At 54.6% G+C, this 13,866-nt stretch overlaps 1 protein-coding gene across 1 annotated transcript; it reads right to left on the reverse strand.

Annotated features, from left to right (window-relative positions):
- Positions 1-1,860: 1,860 nt before the first annotated feature.
- On the reverse strand, positions 1,861-3,567 carry SMIM32 (small integral membrane protein 32). Its single transcript, XM_082379717.1, has one exon. It carries the CDS (start codon positions 2,924-2,926, stop codon positions 2,615-2,617), a length of 312 nt encoding a protein of 103 aa, XP_082235843.1. The 5' UTR covers positions 2,927-3,567; the 3' UTR covers positions 1,861-2,614.
- Positions 3,568-13,866: the final 10,299 nt, after the last annotated feature.

The following is a 13,866-nucleotide window of genomic DNA, read 5'->3' on the forward strand; positions in this document are numbered from 1 at the left end:
GGTGGCTAAGACCACTGAAACCTTGTAGAGACATCAGAAAGATGGTTTCCACGTTGTCTGCATCTTAGCATTTTTTAGCTTTAACCTCTTGATGCCTTGGGACAGTATTGTATTAAGGGATCCCAAGAGCCTCCTGGATCACTCTGGCTTCAACTGGTTCTGGTCCAGGAACTTCAGGTGACCTCTAAGCCAGAAGTCCACTGATAATCCCTTACCTCGCAATTTTTTGTGGTCACAATAGAGCTGTGGTGAGAGCACATCCTGCTTGTGGGTCAGCTTCTCCCTTCGGCAGTGCTGCCTCAAGCCTAAGGCTCAGTTACAATAACAGCTAATATTTGAGTGCTAGCATGTTACACTGATTATGCCATTTGACGTTCAACCCTGTAGAGCTAGGTGATATAATACTCATTTCACAGATAAGGAGACAGGCTAGGATAGATTAAGTAATTTGCACAGGGTCACACAACCAGTGAGCAGTGGAGCTGGGATTTAAAGCCAGACAGACTCCAGAGCTCGTGCTTCTGACCACTCTGCGTACTGCCTTGAGATCTATCCATGGGGGGATGTGGAGGAGGCATACGCTGCCTCTACATTAGTCTCTTACCCCTCACAGCCCCCAGACTAAAGCTGAAGGGTCCCGCATATCAGCAGTGTGTGATTTCATTATGCCAGCCGGGGCTCTCATACCTCCTTAAAATTTATTCCATTTAGTCTTCTCTGCAACCAAGGGTCTCATGCATTAGCTGAGTTACCATTACTATAGGCTAGAAAGGTTTGGCTACATTTCCAAAAACCAGACTGTTCTGTGAGGTTATCATAGAATTAGCTCCATTAGGGCTTGCTTGGTGTTAGCTCTCCAAGACATGGGTAATCAAGCCCAAGATGAACCCTCAGCTGCTCATGTCTGCTGCTTCATGGGATAGGAGCAGGAGGGGATCTTGCGCACTGGCTGAGGAGAAGTGGTGGTGAGGAGCCCTAGCCTGAGACTGGAGCCGTAGCAAGTCTTTTCCCAGCCTCAGCTGGGGTCCTTAGATGGGTTTCAGTGTCAGCCCTCACAAAAAGTTTGTAGAATTGTGTGCCTGTATGCATTTTGCCAGACAGGCATCCTTAGTATTCTTCAGATTCTCAAAATCTGAGTGACCCCTAAATGGTTTAAAACTACTCGATTAGATAATCTACCAAATCTCCTTTTAGTCAAACATTCTCTAAGCTCCAGTGTCCTAATGAGCCAGGTGACTCCTGAAACTTTTAAACCACCATAAAGAATTCTCCCTAGAATTAGATTAACTTTGAAAATGGTCAAGGTTATCACAATTCTTTCTATTCCCTCTCAGGTTCTTTGAAATCTGCTCCTCCAAGCTGGGCTTATTCATCCATTGCTTTCCTGCTGTCTTTTCCAGAGCTGGCCTCCTGTCTACCTTGGGCAGAAGTGCTGAGCAGCTGCCCCCATCGCCTGACCCTCAGGCCCTTCCTTCACCAGGTGGTTCTGGTCCAGAAAAGGCTCCTGGAAGGGCTCAGGCCCAGAGAGGCTCTGGGAGCGACGGAGTGGATGCCAGGTGGGAGGAACCACCCCACAGGGAAGGACTCCATGGAGCCCTATTAGAGGGAATTTTTTTTTTTTTCAGCAGATGAGGCAGCAATTCCTCTTTGAGACCCACTCGGAAGACACTTGCCAGAGCAAGTAACTGACTGACCCTGGGGAAGGGTGGAGCTGGAGAGGAGCGAGCATCATTAAAACTGACCTGGGCCACAGCGAGGTGGGAGGCGTGCTGCGCTTGGGTCTCAGCCTGCTCAGGATCGCCCTGCCCTTTATCCCCCTTTCCCAAGTGGCGCAACCAATGACCAGAGCGTCGTCAGCACTGGGTCTAATTCGGTGAGGTTTTATTGTAGAAATGCGGCCCCTGGAGATGAAGGACACTATTTCCTGACCACAGGGTGCTGCAGGTGAGACCCTGCGCCTCTAGACCGGCTTCCCCTTTGCGCGTGCGGGCAGAGAAAACTGGGTCCTCAGACCCGGGCGGGACCCATTGAAACTCGCGTCCCCTCCTTCCCCAGGGGACGAAGCTTCCGAGAGCCATCATTCCCAAGTCCGGCTGAGTTCACAGTCAGATCCTAGTGGGACCCTCGGTGCCAAAGAGTGGGAGAGGTGGTAACAGCCGCAGGAAGACGGCCGCAGGGCCGGGGACTCCGGACAGGCAGCTCCCCGGCTGGCTGCGCGCTCGGGTAGTTGCGCGCTCACAGCGCCTGCCCCTTGGGTGTGCAAAGTAGGGGAGTCAGCGGGCGGCGAGGAAGGCTCCCTTGTCCGGGCGGGAGCGCCGTCTTGCAGGAAGGCACCCTCCGCCACCCCCCTCAAGCTGGGCCCACTGTCCAGGGAAGAGAGAGTCCTCCAGGGGAGCAGAACCTTAGTTCCCTGCGGCCACGAGGATCGAGACCCTCTGCAGCCTCCTAACTCCTCCTACTCCCTTGACGCCCAGGGTGCTGTTCAAGGGCGGGAAGGGTGTTGGGGGTCAGGGCGTAGTGTTCCCAGGGGCGTCAGGTGCACCCTGCCTGGCTCACACCGACTGCTGGTGGCGAGACCGGGACCGGGCGCCTGCCGGCGTGGCTGGCTCCGCCGCTACACCGGCCGCATCCTCCAGGGCGCGCGGGCGTCCCGCAGCGAGCGGTCGTGGGGCAGCGCGGCGAAGGCCGAGTGGCGCAGCTGGCAGCCGATGAAGAGGACGACGAGCGCCACGGAGAGCAGCAGCAGGAAGAAGAGCAGCAGGTAGGTAGGCAGGTCGGGCTTGGCGGCCGCGCCGTCCCGCATCCCGCGCGCGGTAGCCAGCTCCAGCGGCAAAGCGCCCTCCGCCTTGACCGTGGCTGCCAGGGCCAGCGCGCCGCCTACCGCCGCTTCGGGGCCGCCCGTGGCGTTGAACACGTCGCCGTACATGGCCCGCGGGGCCGCCGACCCCGGCCCGGACGCCTCACTTCGCTTTGTGCCGCCCGGCGCCGCCCCGCGCTTCCATGGCGCGCCCTGCTCTTCCCGCTACGGGTGACTGACCGCGAGCCAGGTGCCTGCGGGGTCGCCGGAACCGCGGAGCCCCCGGGCCGCCGCCGCTCCGTAGCCAGCCGCGCTCAGCTGCCCTCCCCGCGGGGTGGTGGACCCCACGGCTCGGAGCTGGACGGCTTGGCGCCCGCGACCCCCGGACTTTTCGGGTTTCTCGCCGTCGCTACCCGCGGTCCCGAATCAGCGACCCGGGTTTACGGCCGCCCTCTCCGCTCGGACCCCAGCTCCGGTGAGCTCCGGGCTCCGGGGCGCCCCTGGGCTGCGGCGGCGGCGAAAGCTGAGCGGTGAGTGCGGCCGCAGCTCGGGGTCCCTGCCGGGCGCCGCCAGAAGCCAGGTGCACAGAGGGCGCAGGCGGGGAGTCCTCCGCGTCCTCCCGCGCTGCCGCCGCAGAGTCTCGGAGCAATTCTGCAGCCTCGAGTCCCTGTTGAGATGCCGGTGTGCGGAGGACCTGTCCCTGCTGGCTTCGGCTGCTGCGCTCCTGTCTCGAGCTGGAGACTGAGCTCTGAGGCGCCCTGCGCTCTCAGGTCCAGGTCCGGGGGGTTGGGGGCGGGGTTGGAGAGGGGCGGGACTGGCGGCGGCTGTCCCCGGGGAGCGGCTGCGAACCAATGAGAGCGAGAGAGGACAGGTATGCACCTCCCCTCCATTCCCCCCCCCAACCCCCCCACCCACCCCCCGCCTGGCCTCACATCACTCACGGACAGAGGGACACACAGAGAGGGAGGGAGGAAAAACACAGGGTCATGGAAAGACAGACGGACAAAGAGACGATTACAGACTTGTGAACAGAGACACACGCAGAATAGAGACAGTATGGACAGCAAACCGGTTCAGAGACCAGGCTCAGACAGGCATGGATAGCTGTTTTTGTTCTCGTGGACATTCTCCCTCCCGGCACAGCCTGGTTGGCTCCCAGTCCCAAAACTGGGTAGTCTGGGGAGGGCAGGGAGGCCCTGGGCAAGGGCAGAGGGCTCCCAGACAAGCTGGGGCTGGTTCCGTGGGCCCAGGCTCCTCTCTAGCTGAGGGCACATGTGCTTCCCCACCATGAGCTCACTTTCTCAGCGCACTTGGCCTGTTCTGCTCAGGCACAGAGGGCAAGAGGAAGACGTGATACTGGCAATGGCCCACCTGCCCTTGGCAGCCCTGGCAAAGGCTTGGTGGCCAGGACGGGGTGAGCAGTCAGCAGGAGCAAGGGGGTGTCTCCTTTCCAGGAGTCCACACTCTTCACTTCCTTTGCGAAGTTTTCCAAGCCCCCCAGATTAGAATGGGAACCAGTGGCCTGGCCACCGCAGCCCCTGAACTCTTCAAGAAGCACTGCCTGCCCTGGACTGTCATGGTCTGGCACAAAGCTGAAGGAGGCAATTGCCCTCAAGGTTCTGCAAGTGTAGGGTCAGGAGGGAGTGTGCCTCCTTCCATTTTGCACCCTGGGTACCTCAGTCCTCACCCTACTCCCAGCTCTGAGACCCCTACAGGGTCAGCCAAGGTCACAGCCTTGTCTCCCTCCCCCACACCTCCTTCCCCCATCAAGGGGTACAGGATGTGGGAGAACTTGGTGAGCACCGGCTGCAGGAGCCTGTGGGAAGATGAACTCGTTATTCGCCTCTTCCCCACTGCACCTCGCACCTGCCCACAGGCTTAACAAGAGCAAGCAAGGTGTGCAAGGCCATCCTCGGCCAGAGCGCATTCCCACAAAGCCCAGCTCAGCCCAGGAGAAACACCTCTGCAAGCTCTTTGTATAACACTGAATTGTGGGCCTGTCCTGACCCTACAGAGAGTTTGACTGCTTGCTAAGTGAGGTGCAGAAATGCTCCGGAGACCCTCCTCAGTGTTTTCCTGTAGTTCCATGGACAGGCCTGTGGGGAGCCTCCCTGAGCATGGGGGTGGGTGTGGGTGTGGGTGTGGGGTGGAGAGCGGGACCTGGCAGGACTTAGCATGACCCCATCTGCCCACCTTGGTCCTGGGGCGCTGCCCAGTGTGCTCCAAGGGCATAGGGCCCTGAGCCCCTGTGCCCGGCTGCTGCTTAGGCCAACTCCTCATTTTCCAGATGGGAAAGCTGGCTCCGAGAGGGGCAAGGCTCATCCATGTTAGCACACGACAGCCTCCACGTAACAGTGATGCAGCAGCCGTGGATGTGGGCTGCTCAGGCAAGGAGCAGAGTCCCTTTCTCTGAAGGCCAGAGCTACTTGGGATAGCAGTTTACTCAGCCAGAAGGATCCCAGGGACGTTATGTGAAAGCAGAAGAAGCTTCCTCAGGGACACTGTCAGCCAAGGGGAGAGGCAGCATGTGGATTGGATGGAGGGGATTTTATCCAGGGGAAGCCCCTGCTGTCAGTAACTCTCTGGGTCTTGAGTTTTTTGTTTGTTTTTTAAGGTAAAACAAAATTAAAATTTTCTTTTTCATTAAAGATTGTGCCCATCTGAAATATATACAATGAAGAAAAACATCAAAGTGTTTTTGGTTTGTAGCTTAGTTTGTGGTTTGGCCTGGAACTTCCTCCATGTTTGTGTGGGGAGTCATGGTGGCCCTGCTGACCTCCGCTTCCTCTCCACCCTGCTCATGAGGTCAGGTAAGACACCAGGCAGTGGCAGGAAGGCTGGGTGGCTCAGTTGGGAGGTCCTAAGTGGAATCTGGGCCAGGCCTCAGCCTTTTGGGCTATAAAGTAAGGGTTTATGATAAGTGATTTTGGGTTCCAAAATTGTGCTGTGATCATCCAGGAAGTGGGCAAAGAGTAGGGGGTGTCTGCAGAGGGCTTGGTGTGGATGGAGGGTCCCTGCAGCTCCATTGCTCCTGGTGGGGCAGGGAAATCTCTGCACCTGGGGTCCCTGGCAATGCGCATTCCTTCCTCAGAGCTGCCGCTTTTCATCACCATCTTGCATTTTGCAAGACCTTGCAGCCTGTGAATGGAGGAACTGGGACTTGAACCTGGGCAGTGGGTTCCAAAGTCCGCACTGAACCACTACCGTGGGCCACCTCCAATTTAGAGCAGTTCTAGTAGCCACGGTTCACACCTCTTTCCATAGGCCAAGCACTTGCTGCTCACAGCAACCTGTGAGACAGACACACTAGCACCTCCATTTTCCCAAGAAGGAAGCTGCAACCCCGAGAAGTGGTGTCACCTGCCAAGGTCACACGGCTGGGTCGGGGTGCCAGGGAGCCTCAGACTTGGCAGTCTGTTCTCGTCTACTCAGTCTTAAGCTGCTTTTTCTAGTGAGAAACTTAACAGAGAGTGTGGTCAAACTGCCTTTCCTTTTGGTAAAGTTGGAGGAGGTATCTTACCCTTTTTAGGGGGTCTTTTGGTCCCAAAGTGGGAGGGCACTGTTTCTTTTCCAAAAGATGTTCAGAGAGGATGGTCACGTTCCCTGAACATCCCCTGGCAGGAAATTAAACAAGGTTGGTGCTGAGTAAATGCAGAGATGAAGTTTACACAGCTTTTTACACAAGCCAGAGCGACCTTCCATTAGGAAGCTTTGTGTACCCATACATTTAAGTCTCGGGAAAGATTATAAAGGGGCTTGGAGGTTGGCTTTGACAGGCAGAGGTCACAGGGCTGGGATCCCTGCGGGACCTCTTCCCCATTACGTGGTCGCTGAGTGACACACGCTCCCTCCCTGCTGGCCTGTCTGCAGAGAGACCAAGAGAGGCGAGGCACGGGTGCCTCTCCTGCCGCGATGGGGCCATTTGTTAGCTGTTTAATGGAAACTTGGGAGACTGCGAGCATTACAGCCCCAGGATTTCATAAACTGCTGCACCGGCCCTTGGTGACTGGTACAGCTATTTTTGTTTCTTCTGCTCACTAGGGGAATTATTATTAAAGCGCTCAGCATCACCAGGAGGCTGGGGTGAAGATCAACGGTGAAGTGTTGCTGTCTGAGGTTGGAGTTCATTGCTGCTGGCGTGGGTTTCCCTGTGTACTGTGCGTATTCGACCACTGTGGAGTGGTCTCCGCATCCTCTGTGAATGCTGGTGATGCCCTTGCTTGCAGACTTTTATTTTAACCATCACCCCTGGCAATGTTTTTGTTTTGTTTTGTTTGGGTTTGTGTGTGTGTTTTGTTTTGTGTTGTTTTGTGTTGTTTTTGTTTGGTACAGATGCCTTTGGCAACCATAGTGATTTGTGACTGAAGGTTGCATTTTAGAATGTCCGTTTTAAGAACTGAATAGCAAGTAGGCCAAGCCCAGGCTCTGAAATGAAGTGATTTTCCAAATGGAAGCAGACAGCAGTGGGTTTGGAGAATGGTCATGCCAGGGCTTTCGAGGGGTTGCAGTCTGGTTTGTGAAGTAGGAAAACTGGAGAAAGGATGGGGTGTGAGGGAGAGACGGTTCTGGAAGGAAAGAGCTCACAAAAGGTCTCCAATCCCAGAAAGGGCGTCTCCACCTCTGTCTTCTGATCCCACGGGCCTGTGGGTCTCTTAAGGTCAGGGGGTGAGATGGAGAGTCAGTGACGTGATTCACGGGCTGCCTGGGACCTGGATGTGCAGGCTGTGGGTGCTGGCTCTGGCTCTGGTGATGGGGTGACTCTGGACATTTTTTGGACAAAGTCTCACTGGTTAGTGCCTCAACATCCTGCTCTTTGGTTTCAGTGACATGTGACCTCGCCTGCCTTTCTGAGTCCCTTTAGCTGTGTGGCCTCCAGCCAAGTGGGTTCCAGTGACACAAGGCTTGCAGGCTGCTGAGACATATTGCCACCCCCGGGCCCCATCACCTAGCCTCCTGTGGGAAGGACAGGGGTTTGCATGAAGGTGAACCTGCACTCCTGCTGCTGCCTGGGCCTGACCGGGTGTTGGGTAGAGTCACGAGTAGGGTCATTGAATGCTAAGGAACAGGCCACTGCTCTGGCCAAGAGTGGAAAGGAGGCAGAAGCTGGGATGGAGCCAGCATATGCCAAAAGGAACAGGACTGTTGTTTGAGATTAGTAGCCAGGCTCAGGTGTACCTGGCCTTCTGGCTGGGGCCCTCTGATCCCTGTATCAAGGCAGGGGGTACCTGGCCTGTGAGGTTACACTTGGAGGGACACTGAGAGCCAGAGGGGATACCTGGGGCCCAGAAGTGGTGACAGGCAGCAAGGCAGGGTGGGGGTATGTTCAGTCAATTAAGAGGCCCCCCAACCCACCCCATCTGTGGCATGCTGGAGAACTACTTCATGCAAAGGTCTGGGACTTGGTGGTGAGGCCAGGGCAAAGGAACTCACTCAGGAAGAGCTGGCTCTTTTTGGATTGAATTGCCTAAGGTTTGGTATGCATACATCAAGTGGGATGCAGGATTATTTTAGATGGCACGTGGGTACGGCATTAAACATCATCGAATCACACAATGTGAAAGTTAATGTCTTATAATCAGCTTTAAGTATTCTGATGATGGCAAGAGGAAAAATCCAGTTTGGTCCTGTGTCAGTTTGGGTCCTCTGAGAAGCACATGCAAGAGATTTACTGGTAGAAATGCCTGTCGAGGATAAAGGGTGTGGGAGCTGGAGTACGCTGGGAGAGCCTCCAGGTAACAGTGCGGGTCTGACACCTCTAAGAGGATAGGGGTAGGAAGGACTTGGTAGGAAGCACCACAAACTAAAAATGTCTCGTGCAGACCAGTGGGTGGCCTGTCAGAAGAGCCCCATCAGGCAGGATGTATGCAGCTGTGCGGAGTTGGGCTCAGAGGGTGGTCAAGAGTAGCATGATCTTTCCCCTGCTGGGGCTGGTGACCTTTCACACGGGGCACTTGAGGCCTGAAGGAAGGGACAGCTGCCAGGGGTTGAAATCCTAGCCAGACTCACCTCTAAATCCTAGCCCGCCTCCTCGCCCCCAGCCCCTGGTATCCTTTCCTCTCTGGCCTCGCCCCCCCACAGTCTCCAGCTATTTACTGATGGCTTTGACTGGGTGCCTCAGATCCAGAGTCTTCCGAGGGTGAGAGTTGCCCCCTTGGGTTTTGAGTCTGGGCTAAGGTCAGAGCCCTGGGTCTCAGCCAGACCCCCTCAAAGCCAGTGCTTTGTTTCTGTGGTCAGTGGTATAAAGTTCACGTGTGTCCTCTCATTGCCGTCGGCGTTGCCTCAGGAGCTGCTACGGCCCAGATGCTGAGCCCCCTGCCCTGCACTGTGCTCTGTGGCCCATCCTTAGGGGCAGATGCAGGTTTTGTGGAGCCTGCAGCTCCTGCACCTTAGGGGCCCTCTCTGAGAACAACAGCACAAAATTAGGTTTTCAAGTAAATAATTATTTAGCATGAGAAAGAATCAAAATAAATGACACATTTTAAAAAGCTGACCAAGATCCAAAGTACAGGAAAACAATCCAGACTGGCTTCTGGGGCCATACGATTCAAACCGTAGTTCCCTTCCATCATCACATTCCTTGGTACCCGGTGTTTGGTGACAGCTCCGTATCTGGTCCCCCCTCTGACCCTGCACCTTCGTGTCCTGACACCTGTGAGCTGAAGTGGTGGGAGTTCTCCTGGGATCCCCAGTGGAGGGCTGGCGGTACCTCACCTCTAAAGTAACTGGAAACCACTTAGTTACATGCACTAACACTTGGAGGAAATGTGTCTCCAACTTGGCCTCTTCTCAGCCGGATTGCCCGAGTTTCCACGGTCCCTTCAGCGCCACCCAACCTGAGGAAAAGTGTGATGGGGGAATTTGTAGTGGAAAACAATAGTCTTAGCTGTTGCTTTTGCAAATTTTTTAAACACATGACAGGTCAACGTGAGCTGGGGGGGGCCTGAAGCTTAAGCTTCATTGCCTCACCGTAAACCCAGCTGGATCCGTCCTGAACATGTTCCTCTGCCAGAGGGAACCTGTTATCCTTAGGTCACTTCCCGAGTCAGTGACCTACAGTGGCTCCCACTGACCTTTTTAAAATGAAACTCATTCCCCTTGATTTTTATTCTGTTTGTAAAAATAGTATTTGGTCATTACTGAGAAAATATTAACAAGGGTAAAGGAGACAATTAACGTCATCCTGGAGCAAACCCCGCAGGCAAGCAGTAACAATTTAGTTTCACTCTTCTTCCATCCCCTGCTAGGGGTTTGACAGGACATTGAAGCAGACAGGTTGGAATGTCCAGACGTCAGCACGTGGGCTCGCATTGTGCTCCCCCTTTCAGTCTGGCTGGTTATTCTAGAACATTCCTGATTGCCAGCCTCCATTATTGTTCGCACCCAAAGCCCTTTAAGGCTCAAATGAGGACCTGACCAGAAGACGTGACACAGCTGTGGGTCTTGATAAGAGAGATACCTGTTTTGGCTGCAGCCTGTTTGAGATGGGGGGAAAAGGTCTTTCCTTGTCTACTGACCCAGATCTGTGAGCTGAGGGGTCCCAAGGACAGACAAGCCGAGGGCTGGTCCTGCTTCCAACTCTGTCTGGGATGCCTGATATGGGGGGTGGGGAACAGTAGGGGCAGGGGACCTGCCACAAAGGAAGGACTGGCAAGGGCCATCAGGCTCAGCCTTCCTTTGGTTCAGGTATGGCTGAACCTCTACCTGGGAGGTATAAGGGATGGCTCAGGCGACCTGTAACCCACCCCCATGGCCAGAGGGCAGCACCAGCTAGAAAGACTTGGTCTGAGTCAGCAGGAAACTCTAGGATTGGGGACCTGCATGGAGGCATGTCACCAACTCTTGTCTTCAATACATCCTTCTCCTGGCCACCCCCAGAGGGTGCCCCTGGGCAGCCTGTGGGGAGGCTGGGCCAGGATGGGGAGCTGCAGCTCTGCCTCCAGATTCTGCTCCAGAGCTGGGGTCCTGGGTGGGCAGTTAGAGGCCTGACTCCCCTCTCAGGGGTTGAGTCCAGGCTCTGCATGGGCAGGCATGCCTCCCTACTCGCCTCCCATCCCAAGGACCAGGCCAAGCCTGCAAACCTGGTCCTCTAGAGAAGACTCTTCCTTTGTGATGGGCCCCCTGGCCACTGGTCTGGGCTTCCTGCAGACCCTGTCTTCATGGGCACAAATCCCAAAGTCACTTCCCAAGTTAACAGGAGGTGGGAGAGGAGAGACATCCTCTGACAACACCCTTCCTACCCCACCCCCCTGCCCACGTATACTTACCATGTAGGGGAGGATTTCCATCCTTGACTAGAAAGAGGAGGAAAATCCAAGTTTACACAATTTTGGAGCATATTCTTTCAGGAATAATTAGAAAATTATTCCTAAAAGATTATTCCTAATTTCCATAAAGGAAAATTATGTTTTCTTTTTCTTCCAAAGTTTAAACAGAACAAAACAAAAAACAACTTGGTTTCTCTCTCATAAAACTCCTAGGGATCCCAATTATCTTAATTTTGGAGAAGTCCCTCCCTGCAGCCAATCAGCCCTGCTCCACACCTCCTCGGGCAGGATCTGGGTGTCGCGGGGGACAGCTCTCATTTCTTCCCTGTTCTTCCTCTGCCTCTGCCTCTGGGTGGTGTCATCTTCTCCCATGGGGAGTGACAGGGTCCGGATCCTGGTCAGAGGCTACGAGCAGAAGGGACCATGGATGTGGGGTCAGACCAGAGAAAGGCCCCCTGACTGAAGCAGCAGCACATTGGTGCTAAAGAATGTGCTGATTCACATGAAGAAACCTGAGAGAATGTCCTTTTGGCTCTGTCAGTTCTTCACAGGGAGGGAGGGACAAATATGCCCATGGCCTGATTCATGAGGAAATGTGATTATTTAAAAAAAAGTTTTAAGTGAGAGAACTGAAGCTGTCCTTTAAGTGGCATTTTAAAACCGAAATTAGAAACTACATTAGCATTGCCGTTTGATGCTGAGGCACAAGAGATTTGACCTGTTCCTCCCCTGCGGCTCAGGCTCCCAGGTCAGAAGTTAGGGGGTCTCCATCTGAGAAGGTTTCTTCTGGAGCGTCATGCGTGGTCCCTGCCCCTCAGTACTGCTGGGGAAGGGGCTTTTCCCACCACTCCCTAAGGAGGCTGCCTGCAGGCTCTCTCTGCTGGACGGGAGAAGTGGGCCGGATGACTGGGAATCATCTGGCCCTTCTTTGAGAAAGTCTTTAAAATGACACTCCGCCAGATACAGTGTTGAGTGGATTTTCTCAACATCTCAGCTGCAACCAAAGAGGGAAAACAGGAAGATGCATGGGGGTGTTAAGGGCATTTGAGAAATGACAATCCCCCATCCAGCTCGGTGGGGTCCTGAGTTCACCGGCCCGGGCAAGTAAGGGACTGTCCTGCACTGCCCCACAAGGGTTGCTGGGCCGTGGGGTAGCGTTCTCCAGGGACTGGGTCTGTTTCCCCTTATGCTACCCGTTCTCCCCAAACCGCTCCCCAAAGCTCCCATCTCTGTTGGCAGAACCTGCCTGCTGGGGATGGAGGAGATGGAGGGATGAGGGGTCCCTCCCAGGTGATCCAGTGCCAGGACATCCAGGAAGCTTGCTGTCCTCACTGGGGCAGGTTGTCTGCTCAGGGCTCTGCTCTCTGACTCCAGGTGAGCCCTAAGATCCCAGGACAGAGGGATCTCTGCCTGTGCCCCCGTGCAGGTATGACATTTCCTCACCTCCAAGAAACAGGACACCAAATCCAAACAAGGCCATCCCTGGAGAATGTTATTACCCCAGCCCCTGTTAGTGTTTCCAGTCCCTTTACCGTGTTTTCACTTCATAATGATGCTGTTTGATAATGGTTATGCAGCATAGGATAGAGTGGGGTTGAACTGCCCACCCCTACTTTTTTTCTTACCTCCAATTCTTTATCCCCCATCTTTTCTACATGTCCAAATTTTACACATCCTTCCAAAACTTCACCTTGGTGAAGACAAGAGAGCTAGCAAGAGCACTAGACCACGAGTGCCCATCAGTCAAGCAACTTGATAACTGTACTGTTTGGCAAGGGGACTTCTGTAGCAATGGTGTCCAAATACAGTCGACCATCAGGAGCATCTTAAAATGTAGATTCCTAGGCTCCACCCCCTGTCTGGCAATCTACATTATCAGCAAGTGTCCCCGGGGATTCTGAGGCAGGGAGTCCTAGGACTGCACTGAGAAATGCCCTGAAAGGCTTGTCCCTCCTGCCCCAGGCTGCCTCCCAGGACAGGGCTTCTACACATGTTGTCCAGCCGAAGGGCACCCCTCCCATTCACCTGTGTCCATGGGCACCCACCCTGCACCCAGTCCCGTTCACCAGGCTCAGGGGCCCCGGGGGTTGAACTTCCACTCAATGGGACCCTTGCATTACATAAGCTCTTTCTATGCAAAGAGGATAACAAATCCTGCCCTGCCCACCTGGCTGGGTTGTTGTTTTAATTAAGTGAGATAAGGGATGTGAAAGTGCTCTGAGAGCTGTAAGGCTGGGAATCGAAGGGAGGGTTATCTGTGCCTGCTTGGCAATGATTCACTGACTGTCTTGTGACATCGTCTCTGTACTGCCCACCACGCTTATTAAAAATCTCACAAATCTACTTAACCACTCTCAGCTGAGGGCTTGGCTTCGTTGACTGGCTGCATTCAGCTTGTTCAGCAAAGCCTGCCTCCTTCCACAAGATGGCCAGAGCTGTTTTGTTGGTTTCTGTTGGTGGACAGAAACAGGATTTCTTCCCAGGTGGAGCAAAGCTGACCTGGGTAGATGGGAACCCACACTGTGGCTTCATTAACACTTGCTGACTTGCGTTCTTGGGCTGTTGGTTGAGGCCCCAGGAGTAAGTCATCCTCTTGGGGTGAATGGGTAAGATTCCTCTCCTCCGGTGGGGGGGACCATGCTTCGGTTCCTTTGTTTGAGTTATCTACCGCTTGGGTGAGACGCCATCTCAAAACTTAGAGTCTTAAAACAACACTTTATTGTTTCCCGTGATTCTGTGGTTGACAGGCTTCAGCTGGGCGGTTCTGCTTCCCGTGGCTGACCCGCTCCCGAGGCTGCTCTCAGT

Source organism: Balaenoptera borealis, assembly GCF_965194805.1.
Source record: "Balaenoptera borealis genome assembly, chromosome: 2".
Lineage (NCBI taxonomy): Eukaryota > Metazoa > Chordata > Mammalia > Artiodactyla > Balaenopteridae > Balaenoptera > Balaenoptera borealis.